The 16,374-nt window shown below is 40.8% G+C and overlaps 2 protein-coding genes across 4 annotated transcripts; both read right to left on the reverse strand.

Moving 5' to 3' along the window:
- Positions 1-287: 287 nt before the first annotated feature.
- rskrb (ribosomal protein S6 kinase related b) lies at positions 288-6,897 on the reverse strand. The gene is made up of 13 exons (XM_034140267.1): positions 6,676-6,897; positions 5,357-5,647; positions 5,170-5,253; positions 4,997-5,065; positions 4,275-4,344; positions 3,349-3,456; positions 3,062-3,102; positions 2,871-2,898; positions 2,522-2,611; positions 2,270-2,358; positions 1,923-2,033; positions 1,527-1,640; positions 288-1,417 (listed from the first exon to the last, which is right to left on the reverse strand). Exons 1-13 carry the CDS (start codon positions 6,703-6,705, stop codon positions 1,181-1,183), a joined length of 1,362 nt encoding a protein of 453 aa, XP_033996158.1. The 5' UTR covers positions 6,706-6,897; the 3' UTR covers positions 288-1,180.
- A 633-nt stretch (positions 6,898-7,530) lies between these two features.
- Positions 7,531-16,234, reverse strand: cct8 (chaperonin containing TCP1, subunit 8 (theta)). Of its 3 annotated transcripts, none has more exons than XM_034140234.1 (16): positions 16,009-16,234; positions 15,113-15,203; positions 14,439-14,518; positions 14,050-14,199; positions 13,130-13,310; positions 12,964-13,025; positions 12,736-12,873; positions 11,784-11,962; positions 11,600-11,666; positions 11,430-11,517; positions 11,219-11,334; positions 9,903-9,974; positions 9,618-9,782; positions 9,325-9,444; positions 8,737-8,864; positions 7,531-7,816 (listed from the first exon to the last, which is right to left on the reverse strand). In XM_034140234.1, the coding sequence occupies exons 1-15, from the start codon at positions 16,066-16,068 to the stop codon at positions 8,757-8,759; spliced, it is 1,677 nt and encodes a 558-aa protein (XP_033996125.1). In that variant the 5' UTR covers positions 16,069-16,234; the 3' UTR covers positions 7,531-7,816; positions 8,737-8,756. The 3 variants fall into 3 exon arrangements, with proteins under 3 accessions (XP_033996125.1, XP_033996124.1, XP_033996126.1); XM_034140233.1 differs by having other exon boundaries at positions 8,733-8,864; XM_034140235.1 differs by lacking the exon at positions 8,737-8,864.
- Between the last annotated feature and the right edge of the window lie 140 nt (positions 16,235-16,374).

Consider the following 16,374-nt stretch of genomic DNA (forward strand, 5'->3'; position numbering starts at 1 on the left):
TGTAATTGTAAAAGTTACTTATTTTTGATTGTTTAGAAAAAAAACAAGACAAACATGACGCTGATGACGATGACCTAATATCTTATTTATAAGGAAAATGTACGCTAGAGGGGGTAGGACCAGAAACGTTTTTTTTAGGTTCTTCTTGCCCCTGTTGAACATGACAGAGACTATTTGAGAATTTATTTATTTATTTTTTGTACTTTGTTATAATTATTATTATAAGTAAAACAAAAACAATTATTGTTGTATGTTTTGTTTCTGACACGTTCAATAAACTGACTAAATAAATCTAAAGTATACATTTAATTGTAAAATGAAATTAAGTACAGTAAACCAATTGTACATGTCCACTGCTGGACAACATGTCCTTTCTTAACCAAACACATGCAATGTTTCTGCAACAGTGTGGCGTAACTGAAGAAAAGTGATGCAATGACTGTTTCTTCAAGCCATCTCATACAGACAAAACCAAATCCAAATCCGCAGGTCGCTGTGTGCTATATGGTCATTACAAAAATACATTGTAACATATAACATATAACAACAAATAGCTTCCAAAATAGTCATATCAACTTTATAAAGAGGATGTATAAATAAGCATTTTTTTGGTAAGGTATTCTCGTTACACTTCAGGGCATTATTTACAAAATCATAATACAATATGATCAGGTAAGTGCATAAAGGGGTGATCAAAGGGTAGGGTTACAGCAGCCTAAGATAATAGAAAAGGTGGATTCTGTCATAATGTTAACTGGAGTCAAAATCAAGGCTGACATGGGAAACCTGCAGGTGCAACCCTGAGTCACAGGTAGTAAACTATTCAAACCATGATGAGTCACATGAAAACTGAAAAAACAGCGCAGTCTTTCTTGCACAACTGTTGAGCAAATGCAGTAGGCTTGAAAAGGTGCTCATTGGAGAAAGGCAAAACAAGTAAAAAAAACAACGTACGACTCTCTTGTACAAGGGGGAAAGTGGGCTTTTTCGAATGTTAATCAGATTAATCATTCCTTTCTACACTAAAAAGGTCGAATTAAATACAAATAAATTATTTTTAAGACATTTTACAAGGCGCACCACACCTGTGTGTAAGGGTGAATAAGTGTGCAGAAAATATACGTACATATAGGCCTCTAATTTTAGTGTTTAGGTAACCATACTGTTAACTTAATGTCCGTCACACAAACACTTCCCTGCGTGGGACTTTTTCCTGAGCAGATTGCAGTGGGGGTGCCGGGCCGGGGAGGGGTACAGCTGAGTGGGTTTGTGTGTCAGCATCCAGGTGTGTGTCCGGCGTGGCGGGCGGGCTGAGAAACGAGTCGTAGTCGAAGCCTTTGAGCGGCTGCAGAGACAAAGTTAGGCCTCGGCGAGCTTTGGCAGGTCGGTCTGGCCTTTCTCTCAGCTCCAGAATCACCTGGAAAGAGATGAGAAAACCACTCACTTCACTTTTCATCGTGAACATTTCCTCAACAATCTGACTCATGTTAGAGCAGCCAAAGTGACCCCAGACAGTCATCAGTTACCTCCACAGGCTGGCGTTGCAGCAGGGCGAGGTCAAAAGATGTTCCACGGAAGAAGGTTTGACGTTTAAAACGATCAAGGGTCCTTAGGCGGCGGCAGGGAGTTTTACACAAAAGCTGGACAGAGAAGCATTTGTAGGTCATGGTATGACATCAAACTAGCCAGGCCAAGCAGTTAGTAGATACTGGCCGTGTAAGGAAACTTGCTAGTAGTAGCATTTTGAACTACTTTTAAAAAAAATACTTTGTAAAAACAAAACATTCAGATGTATATGTGATATGCATTTATAACAATATATCATACAAAATAGTCACACAGAAGCAAAACACCCACTGACCTCTGTTTATTTAACTTACTTCAAAAAGTACACATATAAACTACAGACTTTGTGTAATTACCTCTGTTAACAGCAAGGCCATCGGGGAGCTGAGGCTGAGGGGCATTTCGTAGGGGAACCACCTCACTTTCCTCAGCATACTGCAGTGGTCTGGTTCTGGAGGCATGGGGAACTGAGGAGGGATGGACATGTTCAGAAGGTCAGACTTTTATCATACTTTCAATGACTAGATTTAAGAAAACATTCAAACATTTGGTGCCCTTTACATTGATATCATTTGATTTAATATTATAAACAACTATATTTTACACCAAAATCATTTAAAGCAAAATTCAATCTCTCATTCATTGTGAGAAATATCTGCTTATCATGCAAGACATGCCAATTCTACCGGCAACAAGATCTTACCTTCCCAGTAACCAATGAGAACAACAGGATTCCCAGCGACCACCAATCAGCTGCGTGGTTGTAGGGTCCGCCACTGAGCACCTCTGGGGCTGCAGAGCAGACAGAGCGTGCTCAAAACACCAGATGTAGGCTACTATATATTTGTACATAACCTTTATATTCACAACCTAGTATAAAATATTAAAATAATGCACCAAATGCTTAGTCTGTGAATATATCCTCAGTGTTTAGATGTTATGCAGTGTTTCTCACCCATGTATTGGATGGTTCCACAAATAGTAAAAGCTCTTCCTCCTCCCTCCAGGCGACGGGACAAACCAAAGTCAGCTAAGCGGATGTGTCCTAGAACAGACCATTTTTCATGATGTGCATGTGACATGACATTTTATATGAGTTACTGGTGTAGTAATGTTCTGAATATTTCCCATCCTAACCAGATCTCCTTAGAATATACAGGGATACAACAAGGGCATTACAGTGATAGACTGACAGATGTTCCTTGTTCTGGAAGGTTCTCCTGCAGTCAGGAGTTATGCTGCTCTCTGCTGGTGTTTACTCAAATCAAATCAAATCAAGGTTTATTTATAAAGCACTTACTCACCATTGTCTGTCAACAGGATATTCTCCATCTACCAAAATAAATCGTCAAAGATAATGAATTGAACACACATTCATATTAACTAAACTAATCAACTACTGTATATAAACAATAGTAATTTTGTAGCAGATTTTCCAGTGCATTAAAGGTCTTTTATTTGGGTCCAAAACGTATGATTAACCTCTCTCTCTTACCTTCAAATCTCTGTGAATGATCCCAAAGTCGTGCAGAAAGCCTGCATAAAACCAGAAAAGAACAGCACAAATATAAACTCAACTAGACTACTATATCCCAATGGCATATTTAAAACCCACTGCTTTGTTGCTCTGGGGGATCCTACCACAGATAAATGCTCTTTTTATATTTACTTACATTAAATACCGTTAACTAGGGAAACTTTCCAATAGTCACTTCTGATCTAACTATTTGAAGGAAACAGCTTGAGGTGTTAAATATCAAAATATTAGATCATGCTGCTCACCGAGTGCACATCCCAACTCGGCTGCAAACACTCGCACTGTGTCCTCTGAGAACTGACCAATCATCTGCCAGTAGGTGTACAGGTCTCCTGTGCTGCAGTAGTCACACACTGCGGGGGAAGAGACAGCGTTAAAACATGCTTTGTCATGCAAAGAGAGGTGTGACGGACGGGTAGTGAAGGTCAGCGGGATGTGGAACACACACTGGTGGAAGTAAAAGGAAAGAGGAATGTGAGGAGAGTGTAAAACTATTTTCCAAAAAAAAAGAAAAAGGTGACTCACTGTTTTCAGTAAGTCTGCCAAGCACACAGTTTATACAAGTGGGGTAAATGGTGAACAAGTGCCTGTTTGGAATAATTGACCATCCCTTGAGATAGTAATCTAGCCTCAAGAAGCCACCCTCTTTAATACAGAAGGATGGCTTTATACAGTCTTAACTTGCTCACAAGCCCTAGGTATGGCTTAGTATTTCAGTCATGATTCACTATTCGAGCGAGTGCCCTCTCCTGCGCGTGCACGTGTTGAGATGCAGTGTTCAACATCTGGTTCCCGGGCTAACTTTGCTCCCTTTTACTCACAGGGGTGAAGAGTAACACACGTTCTGGGTCACACTTTCTGAGTCAGTGGCTGATTTGGTAAAAAAGGGTAAAGGCTTCTGAAGAGAGGAAAAAGGAGGCAAAGCAGATATAGGACACACAGACAGTAGCAGATTGGGATTGTAGGGATTTAAGTCTCAAAGCAAAACAACCAGAAGAAGAAGACCTCATTTTATCTTTTTTATTTTGGTTGTATTGTTCTCGCTGTTGGGTCTGGTATTTTGGGTAGATTCTGGACACGACTACCAGTGTTGAGGAGAGGAAAAGGCAGTGAGGGGTTTTGGGATAGTGGATCTGGGTTGGATTGGGTCAGTGGTCTTTTGCTGACTCACTAATGTAGAGATGGCGCTGAGTCTGCCAGCAGTCCTGCAGGTCATGGACAAATGGGTGGCGAACCTGACGCTGCGGGCAAAGTTCCAAGATCAACGTGAAAATCTCAAATAGGGCCAATGAACAAAGAGAGGGCCATTCACTGGATTATAAACTAATAAACTAAGTATGTAAATCTGTAAAACAGTGGTTACAGGTCAATCAAACATGCTTTCATAAACTGTGGTAGGGGTTAAGTCCTTTTATTGTTGTTGTCAGTGCCTATTAGTTTTAATCTGTGCTTATGTATGTACTTTTGTGTGTTTATGGGTTTGTTTTAATGTACTTTTCATTGGACAGATTATATTTAATATGCTCTGTTATTGTGTTTAAATTGTGCTTATGTGTTATAAATGTGCTTATGTGTTTTAAATGTGTTCATGTGCTCTTGTATGAAAGTCCTTTTAATGCCATCAACCTGCCAAAGTGCCTCAATGGCTAAATCTGTACGTTTACATAATGGACTCAAGTGCTCATGTTAATTCATGTGCATTGTCCCATCTTAAATGAATAAATAAATACTAACTGACTAACTGACTGACTAATGAACTTGTTTTCCAAGATATGATTAAACTTATAACTTAAGTAACTTTGAGTATTATTGATGAAATTCATAGACTTAAAATGGGCATGTTCAAGATGTACCAATTCACAGTGATGCTCAAGGTCTTTTCATATTACCTACCTGAACAATAACCTCTTCTTTTGACTGCTCCAACACCCCGAGTCTTAGAATCTCTGATTTGGGTATAACCTGTTGGACGACAAAAAATGTTCATGAATTATTAAACTGGCAGTTTATTTGTCGTTTTGGTGAATAAACACAATTAAAATGTGAGATTCAGGCAGCAGACTCACTTTGACAGCATAGGTTTTCTGCTTAGCTTTGTCCTTCACTTTCAGAATGGGCCCAAACGAACCTTTGGCAATGTAACTCATCACCTGATGGAGTAACAAACCGTGACAGAGTCAGAGAGATACAGACACTATCCAATCATATCCAGCCTTACACATTGCAGGTGTCTATGTTGGAATTGAGATCTACCTGGAAGTGTTCGTGCCCAGGCACATTTCTATGGGGGAATTCGGGCAGGAACATGATAATGAACCCCGGCAGGCTCCACTCTGCTCTCAGCTTCCCCGGGCCGACTCCCGCCAGCCTCAGCACGTGATCGGGGATGTCGGGGTCCTTGCCTTGGAGCATTCGTCCCTGACCCAGACGCAGGGCAGGTTGGGCCAGGCGACAGATGCCTGCTGGGATGGACAGCCCCATGTTGGAGAGGAAGCACCGCCACCCAGAGGAGAAGTCTTCATCCTCCTTCCCTTCAGCGGGCTTCTGGAGAAGGGACAAGGGGAAAAAAGATGCACCAAGAAGCATTATGGGTAATTGTAGTGGGTTATGCTGTTGAATGTAGCTCAACGCCTGACTCCTATATAGACTTCTTGCACTATTTTTTTATTTAATTTTATTATACATGTTGCATCGTTGGAGCAGCTCGGGTGATAATATTTTCATTTTCATTTCTACACTGTAGCTTAGCATATGACATTAAAAGGTTCAATTCCAGTGCACCACCTGATTTTAAATGTATAGTAATCGCAGTCTTGCACACACACACACACACACACACACCTCTCTATAATTATCATATATTGTAGTTTTGAACAAGTATGATAATAAATAAATACTTGTAGGCCTATGCTATCCCAAAAAAAAACACAAGATTGGGGATTGTCTCTCGTGTGATTTAAAAAAAGAAAAAGATGCACAAATTCACCCAATCTGCAGTCACTGGGTCACACAAACCTCCCCCCCCCCGCTCTCTGCCCCTGGGCTGCACAACAGATCTGATGCTCGGTGGTGCAAGATGTGTGCAATCAACCGTGCAGGATGTTATAATCATCAGAGCCAGATGAAGGGACAAATATATAAAGTCACTCAGCAGAAATAACTGTCAGTGCAAAATCCGCTCGCGAGACATCTGGCGGGGCAGTTTTAGGGTTAGAAAGAATAGAATGTTGTGTGTTATTACAAGGCGTTTTATTGCCAATATATAGATTTCACATGTCCGGAAGTGTGAACATGTTTCCTTCAAAGTAAAAGCGTAAATATTATAGGGACATTTAAAGACAACAATGACGATTTTAGGAGATAACATCGAGTATAATATAAACAACATATTTTCAATAAACTACACAACTGTATAACGTTATTTCTGTTTACTGCGGAACCCCCCCCCACAACCATCCGGGTCTGTCACCGTCGTTGCTGCCTCGTGATGTTGGGAACCAAATCATAACCATGGAAACAGGGAAACCCAGCACGTGCGTCACACCTGAGTAATGGTACCCAGCCTTACTCACCTTCCTGTTTTTACTGCTGTCGGTCCCCATCACTGTGACAGGACATCAGCACTGCAAAACTCATCCGGACAACTCACATTTGGCTGCGCTCCTCCATCGTAGCCATTAAACAGTTGCGTGCACCACACCGTTTCAGCTTTAAAAAACAAACGGACACTTAAATATACTCTTTATCACGTTTCAGCAGGTAAGCTCGCTGCCGGTGTACAATGTGATAGATATGGCGACATAGAAACAAGTTAATCCTCTGTAGGGGCAACGTAATCGCAAATCCGCCCACATCTCTGCCATCCAATGAGACTGCGACCTGGTGAGTTCAGCTCCCTCTGCTGTAACCAGACCATCGATTCCACAAACAAGGGACAATTTATATTATCGTTTACATTATTTGCATAGCAGACCTCGTGGAGTTTGTTTGCATGGAACAAACAATTGCATGCATCAAAACTATAAATGGATTGTGTAGTAATAACTCTGTATTCATCAACCTCTCTCTTCAATTTGCGTGTTCTATAAATAAACCAGTGCATGCATAATTTCTGCTGCCCCACTAAATGTTAAGAGCAAACACATGGCGAAACACCAAAGGTAAAGACATGCATGTTTGTACTGATTTATGAGCTTCAACTGAAAGAGCAGATGTCTAGAACTTTAACAATGTCATGTATAGTAATACTGTACCAAAATGGTAAATGATAGATCTTACAAGTGACATTTAATATTCCCAAATTGATGATAAAAAATATATATATGAGATGTAGCAATCTCCTAAATGATCAAAATAACTGGACATATCAACATTGCAAACCCCATTTCTGAGTGACATGAAGTAAAAAAACAAAATCCAAACCAAGATGATAGCCCAAGTGCCTTTTATTTGGGACTACGAACAAAAAAAGCAAACCGTGCCATCCATACATTTTACTTTCACATATTTGTTAATGTGTGGTCATTTCTACAAAATGACCCAAACTGTTGAGCTTTAAATAAACAAGTAGAAAAGGGTTTTGTGAATCCATGTGGGGGCGTTCAGGGTCTAAGGGGCATCAGCTGCACGGCATCAGATTCAGTCATCCTCATCGAAGTCCTTCTTGCCACCCTGGGGGGGTTTGGGTCCCCCTGCTGGTTTGGCCATGATGATCTGGAAGAAGAAGAAAAGAAGGTTTTAGTCAGTGGATCAGTCAGTCTCTACCAGCGGAAAACCTAGAGCACAGATCCACACAGCAGGATGAAGGCTCTGGAGCAGGCAGGTTCACAGATAGTTCAACTAAAACATTCATGTTAATGGGAAGAAACCCCAAAATAAATATAAAAATTCTTTGCTTGGATTTATATGCTTAAATAACAATGCAGGTTATATTTTCAAAGTGAAAGAGCAGATTTAAAATCCTTAAAGGATACCCAGCAGGACCATTTATAGTTGTGAAATATTGATCATCTTGTAGTTTTCCTAAGAAACAAAATGTGCCAACATGGGATAATGCTTTTCAAACGAAAGGTGAAACACAAATTAAAGATCAAATCTCCATTCAGTTATTAATCAAAGAATGAAGGAGTCTGTACTGGGGCAGAAAACAATGATCATCATAGCCTGGGATTTTCTTGAATTTAAAATAGTCTTAGTTGGTTATTGAAAAAGTGGGCTGGACCTTCCGGCTTCAGGTTTGTTTACTGATAAAGTAGTGATTGAAAAATGCCCACCAGGCAACGAAGCCACATTACCATCTCGAGCCCTTCATCTCTTACCTGTTACCTTTTTATTAAATGACATGCAACATTTTGAAATTCACTTCCAATGCAAATGTAATGAGTGCATGCAGCATGCCATCACACCATACTGTTTAGTGCAAGTGATTTAGTTTGCTGTCAGTGACACACTTTATATTAAAAACACCCTTGAGGTAGCTGAATGCTGCAGCTCAACATTTCCTTGCAAGTAGTTCTGTATCACACCCGTTGTTAGTAGTGACAGGCACAAAAACCAACATTTCAAACTTCAGTTTCCTGTGAGCGAGTGAGTTAGAGAAATAAAATCACACACGCAATCCAGGACCTACTGACGGAGGTTGTGTGTTCGCCCTCTAATGGTGAGTTTCAAAATTATCAGGTGCTTCGTCCCACTCGTCCTTGTCCCAATGGCCTCTCTGTTTTGGAGTTTTGGGTCCCCCTGCCGGCTTAGCCATGATGATCTGCATCGCACATATCAACTAACATCAACTACCTGGTGGAGACTCATCATTCACAAAGGCTTGCACAGTAACACTTCATCTGCTGAGTTTAAGAAAATGGTTAGCTTTACGTCTAACTGTAAACAAATAAATAAAACTGAATAGAAACAAGTGATGGGACAAAAGTCATCTGCCATGCGAGTATGTACACCTGATAAAACAATGTCAAGTCTGGATTCTTTGTAAAGAAACATGAATTGCAGCACAGCACTCCAGTTGTTGTGTTGCACCTGTTTCTGCTCCGAAACAAGAAGGCTTAGTTTAACTATTCAAAACATAGTGAAATAAAACCCTAAAAGTATTAAGATATAGTGAATACATTTGTAAATATGGATGAAGCAGAATGTGATGAAGTTGAAGATAAAAGTATTTCAGTTTTTTTGCGGCAGTTTCTTAATCATCCGCAAGTATTTGTACACACCTGGTCCACTCTCAGTACTGTGATGGCAGCGTTGGTAGCCAGTTTGACGCCCCAGTGTTTGACCAGGTAAGGCTCCAGGATGCCAGCCTCAAGCATGTCCTTCACAGCGGGGCCTTCTCCCTGAAGACAACATCACATCATCAACACCATGACGGTTCAATAAATCCCCAACAATGTATGAATCATCATCATCTGTGTAACATGGCAAAATGTTTACTGAACAAAGACTTGGATGATGAGCAGGTCAATTCTTCATTTTCAATATTTGTTCTGAACAATGTACAGACACACACCTCAATGTCAAAGCCGACGTTTTTGTTCCCCTCGTGATGAGCAGAGTACAGTTTAGAGAGGAGCTCGCTCCCCTTCACTCCAGAGTTCTCTGCCAGCGCCCGCGGCACAGCCTCGAAGGCTTCAGCGAATTTCTTGATGGCGTACTGCTCCAGACCCGGGCAGGACTACAGGAGACAAGAAAAGGTCATGGGTATGCAATTCATCAGCAAGTCAGGCAGTAAAGAGAAAACGAGGCATCAATCTGAACGTGGTGCACTTCCATTTATGGACTTAAATGTTTGTACCTCTCCATATTCAGTGATCCGTTTGGCAAGCTCGATCTCAGTGGCTCCTGCTCCAGGGATCAGACGCTTGTCCTAGAAACGGGGAAAGACACAGAAACTTCAGCAGCTGTGCCGGCCACAGAGTAAATGGAAACACATTTTGAGTTCAATTTACTCTGAGGCATAACAGAAGTCAATAGAAATCCATTTGACTGCTGAAATATTCTTGAATAACACATTTTGTGTTTAAAGTCCTTTAGATACATTTTGAAGAGATCCTCTTCAATTAGCCACGTTCACACCAAGTACTTTGCCGTATTTAGTGCCGGCACTCAGTGCCCCGTCACTTATTACCCCAGGGCATTTAGTACAGATCGCGTTCACACCGGAGTACTTTTCCCTGAGGGAAGATTACGCAAATGAGCCGCTGACGTCACTTCTTCTGCTTTGGGTTTACTGGCAGGCCGCAAACAACTTCACGGTGTATACTGCCACCCGGAGTCCCCGGCCGGAAGTCCCCGGAGTTGGGGACTGGCTTCAGTAGAAGCTGCTGGGACTCCCAGCAGCTTCTACTGAAGCCTTCCGAGTAAATCGCCGGAACCTCCTCATCTCCACCGCTCCCATGTTTTATTTATTGTCAAACTGACATAGCTACAGAGTAATTATGTTGTTGAAAATCTTATGTCACAGGCTTCTCCAACAATGCATAATATTATAACATAATAACAATACAGATAGCAAGAGCAATACAAAAAGATATTTAAAATAGTTATAAAATAAAGTGAGCATGTGGAATAGTGCAGTACGAGTCTATATACAAGTTATTGGAATGATATATATTAGATACATATTACTGAGTAGCAGATGAATGTTTTGAAGTTGTTTCAGCAGTTCAATTGTTTAACAGTCTCACTGCCCATAAGTTAGTCTCTCTGCGTTTGTGCGCTGGGCGAATGCTAATGCTAATAATGCTAATGCCAGGATAATAAAATGGCGGCTCTACAAAACATTTCAGAGTTGTACGGGGCGTGGTTTGCAATTCGCCCAGCCAATCAGAACTGGGGCACTTTTTTTCCCCCAGGAAAGTACCATCTCTCAGCAGGCACTAAAAATGGGGGTAAAAGTTCCCGAGATGAAGTGCTCTTTTTGGTGTGAACGCGACATAAGGGGTACTAACGGAACTAAACGCGAAAAGTACGGTGAAAAGTACTCCGGTGTGAACGCGGCTATTGTCACGCTTGTATCTTTCTTTGCCAATAAAAAAGATATTCCTTCATTTGCATTTTCTTATTACTCACATTGCAACATTTGTACATAGGTTTATTGGTTTCACTTACCCTGATCAGAACCTTGAAGGTGTTGACTCCATCATCGACAGCCCTCTCAATGTCGTCCATCAGGTTGTCGGTGGAGCCTCTGATCACCACCGTTGAGATGACACCATCCTCTTTCTCTGTTCAACACAATCAAGAACACACACAATGAGCCTTCAACTCATAGGGAGCAAAGAACAGATTTAAAATAAAGACTCCCAAAAAAAAGACGTACCGTGTTTGAAGACCACCACCTGAGTGTCCCCCACCTCTGACAGGTAAACGCTGTCACAGTGACCCATCTCATCTGGAGTTGGCGCCGTCTAACAGAGCAGAGCAGAACCGTTATAGAGATATCATTGACTTGATATGGTTTCTGTCTGAATGAAACCTGAAGGCACTCACCATCCTGGGCAGTGCTACAGCTCCCACAGTCTTGCACAACCTCCTGAGGTCCCACTTGGAGTTCAGCCTGGTCGGGGAAGAAGGGGGAGTTATGACTCGGAAGTGCACAGTGATAAAAGTATAGTCATACTATCCAATCTCCATTATATTTCAGTTATTTGGACGTTTCTCTTCTGGTTCTTACCTGACCACCATGAGGTCGTACTTGTTGGCGTAGTGAAGCGCCATGTCAGCCACTTTCCCCCCAGTTACCACTACGTTGGCACCAGCATCCTTGATGGCCTTCACCTGAGCCTCCATCATTTCCTCCTCTCCCTTACTGAACTCCATGAGCTCCTTTGCATTATTGATAAGCACTGTGCCCTGAGAGACACAAAAAGACGATTGTTGGCACCCGAGAACAGACCATCTTTAGAGCCCTGACTGTGGGCCATTTGTTCCACAGCAGTCACTTTGACTTTTCAGGGTAGAAAGAGCCCAACTGTTACTAGGATCGTTTATAACCGTTTGCACAATATCATGACTCTGAAACTGAAACTGCTAAATGATGTTTGGCCATTATATTATTTATATTTAAGCTTCTCTCGCTTTGACATGCCAAAAATACATTTAGATATTAAATACCAGATCAAGTAGAGACCACATCCATAAAACTAGTCAAGCTGACCCTACAGCCCGTGCAGACCGGAGTCCAATTTATTACTTTTCCCAGTACATCGACTACAGGTCTTTGAAGATCTGGAAAGATTCACCAAAAACCAAACTAGCAAAAAAACAGCAATGTTCAATTACTTATTTATGTTTTAAATAAAGGTGAATGTATTCTTGTATTAATATCACTCTATAAGCATAATACGTTACATAGTTTATCTGTTAATTTTGGCTACAGTGGACATACTGTAACATTTAAAAATGTAATAAAATGTAAAAAAGTCTAAATTGCAAAATGTTTTTTTTAACCTTAAATAGGTAGGGAATAAAATTAATTAAATATTGGAAAACACTTTTTTTCCTCGGTTCCCAGGAGAAGTCAATTCTTTATTTTAAATACGTAATATTTCAATAGAAACCCTGCATATGTTGTAGAGATTCAGATTAGTTTAAAAGCATCAAAGAGATACTGGAGTCTTCCTCACCTTGGTCTCTGTCACCATGCAGTCGAAGGGGCAGGAGTAGACGGCGAGCTTGGCGTCTTTAACTGATGTTACATCTCCCTCTGCTTCCTTCTTGAAAACCATGCCATGTAGCACGGTGGACGATGTCACTCCACAGCCCTGAAAACACCACAGACATTGATTTAGAGCCAAACAAAAAACACACACAGCATAAAAAACAAATACTTTTAAAAGGATAATGCTGCTTACCAAAATCTTGCATACTCTGACACCATCAACATTGAAATTGCCGGACTCTGGGAAGATGGACACTGAAACACAACCCAGAAAGGAAAGTTAAGGAAATACAAAATGAATACTTACATTAAGTAAGTATTAATAAATATCTTTGAGGAGTTCTGTATTGATGACTCACCACAGGCCTGGGCGATGAGGTTGGCGAGGAAGTCTTCATTACCGTACTGTTTGCTCATGACTGCTGTGCGGATAAGAGCCGTTGCCTCCTTAATATCATGGAGGTTCTCGGCTTTGGAACATACGCAGTCGGCCATGATGCCCAGAGTCTTTTTACACGCCATCTCATAGCCGTCAATCACCTGTTTCACAGAGGGAAGAAGACACTGAGCAAAAGGCAGCAATCCATTTCTTTAGGATCCAGAAAGAAAGTGTCTTGAACATTAACCTTAAAAGGTAGGGTAGGTAAGAATGGAGAAACCAGCTCGAGTGCGCTAGAATTTGAAAGTACGCAGCCGAAAAAAATCTGCCCCTTCCTTCACACTTCCTTACAGAGCCCCTCCTCCAACACACACAAACGCACACATGACCAATGAGGGCACGAGATAAGTTTGTGCACAGATGGAAGGCTGACAGGCAGGTAGGCCATCCAGTTATTTTAGCCAGGCCGGCTCAGATGATTGGTCGTGCTTTTTACAGTACTACGGCTTCCACAGATGACATTTTTGTATGTATTTATTGTCAAAGCATTTCATATATTCATTGCTATCGGGATGTTAAGAGCATTCCATGGAATATAACAAAAAGTGTTTCTGAAGTGAATTACCTAGCCTACTTTTAAACAAATCAGCATGATATTTACTTATATATTCAGTTTCTAAAAGTGATGCCTTAAAATGTTTTAATTTCTCAGTCCAATACCCAAGATTTTTCAGTTAAATATGATGCAAGCAAAAAATATGAGAAGCAAGACTTTCTGATTGCATGCAAAACTACTTAAATGGCCAGAATTGATGATCAAATACTTGGCTATAGTTTTCCTGCCAATCAATCGTTTAGTTTTAATCATGCAAAATGATTGTTGACAACGTTTTTTCATACCTCTGACACTGACAGGCCCATTCTGAGCAGCTCTTCAGCCAGCTCAAGCAGAGCTCCTGCAAACACCAGGACAAAGTTTGTACCATCTCCAACCTCCTGCTCCTGCATGTGGGATGCCATCACAACCATTTTAGCGGCTGGATGCTGAACCTATAAAAAAGAAAAAGTACAAGAAATTAGATTTGGTGATTAATGGGGCAAACGCGCAAAGTAAAAAAAGCATATAGAATAATTGTTCACACTATGGTTAAAACTGTTATTAAAAAAGGCTCAAATGTAATATTTAAGTAAACAAATACTGTTACTACAAAAGGAGTATTATTAATATATGTAAAGTTACATTTACTCATTTATCATTCCTGTATTTGTTGCATGTTAGGCATCGTTACCTCAAGCTCTCTGAGGATCGTTGCGGCGTCATTGGTGACAAACAGCTTCTCCAAGTGGTTGATGACCATTTTGTTCATACCTAAAAATCAGAATCAAGTTAATTGTTAGGTACGTTTATACCCACAAGGAATTTCATTTGGTGTATGGTGGTGCAGACATTAACAATCTCAGAAAATAAGTTGCAACAGTAGGTAAAAAATATAATGATTATAAACTTTAAAAAAGTATGTTTAAGAAACTATTTAGGATTAAAAAAAGAATTAAGACGAGTATTTACACCCAAACTAAATATACAAAAAAACGGTACTTGTGGGCTATCTGTCGCCACTCTAAATACGCACTTTTTTTCAGACTCTCTGAATAACCCTAACCCCTAGGATTAATGCTTGTTATTTTGAGAAGGAGCCAGCTACCCGCTATTAAAAAGTGGCGACAGATAACCCAATACCTAAAAAAACTTAGTAGAATGAATATACAGGACAAACTACAGTGTATTATATTTTAAATGTGGAGGGCTGTGCAGACATGTGTGCACAATATTATCAGAGAGCTGACCATGAACATGGCTCACAGTAAAAAGGCAACAATGTCATAGTTCAGCAGTCGCCGCTTTAACTTATTTCTAGGTTTGAACTTAGATTTTAAACATATTTTCTCATGGGTGTGAGCTTACCGTTTGGCCCATAGGCGGTGCGTGTGGTCTGAGAGAGCTCCTTGCAGGCTCTGATGTTGCGGTACACAGCCTCCTCAAGCCCGGAGTAGTGCTGCGTTGGAGAACAAAGTAACTCAATTAGGGTGGTTTATAAAAGCAGGTGCATTGCATTTATTACATGTATTGTAATAAGCTAGTTAAACTGCATGGTCGGTTTTAGGCGTTTTTTTTATTTTTAGAGGAACTTCTTGAACAGGGAATATAGGAAAAGTAGCATTTTGGCTAACTATAGCATCTTTTATGCCATGTCATGAATTGGTCGGTTTTATTAATGTAAATTCTCTCAAATAATCTCAACGTATGATGTCTGAGAAATAATACTTGTTTTGCATTTTCAATTAAAACGTATGGAAAATAATGCGTGTAAGAGTAACGGGACGGCTCTATCAGAATTATTTTAATAGGGAATAAACAGTATCAAGAACTTAGACAACATGAAAAACAGATGTGAAATGTGGTTAGTATGTTTAATTTCGTTATGAAAATAAATCATATAAAGCGAACTCGAGACAGTAAAACATCAGCATCTCTGAGACAGGCGATGTGACGATGTAAGCCTCTGAGAGCTAGCTAACGGCTAAATGGGTGTGACTGCTCTTCAATTGTCAATTATAATTGCAACAACACTGCAGACATATACATCATGTTTAATAGCTAAAAGGGAGAGTACAAAAAGACACAGGCTTCAGTTCGTCGCAGCCCAGGGTGCAGTAGCTCTACGCGGCCTGGCTTCCTTCTAGAAGTCTCCCCACATGACTGTGAATGGGCACGCTAACACTAGCTAGGCTATATAGCATGCTAGTTCAAAACCGCACTCAAAGATACCAAACTCCTCCAACAAAATCATTTAAACTCACCTTGGCGCCATCCTTTAACATTTGGGCAAAGCCCGGAGCTTTGGGGACGTGAAGAGCCATTTTGTGATGTTTATCAGCCCCGGTATCTTGAAGAAGTTAGCCGCGGCGTGGGTTCAGCTCCTGATACAAAGCCGGAGAGACAGAGGAGGAGCGACTGCAGCGAGGCGAGGGCTGCAGACGGGGAGCAGCGAGAGACAAACTGAACGATGCGCGTTTCACTTGCAGCGACCACAACACACCACACAGTCGAGCTGTTGGCTTTATACCAGTAGTTGCATTGATAAATCTAAAGCAAGCCCTCAGAAATCTCATAATTTATCTTCTTAATCTTCAACATAGGCGTCGCTAAAAGGGCGTGTGCAATCT

This window comes from Trematomus bernacchii, unplaced genomic scaffold (assembly GCF_902827165.1).
Source record: "Trematomus bernacchii unplaced genomic scaffold, fTreBer1.1, whole genome shotgun sequence".
Classification (NCBI taxonomy): domain Eukaryota; kingdom Metazoa; phylum Chordata; class Actinopteri; order Perciformes; family Nototheniidae; genus Trematomus; species Trematomus bernacchii.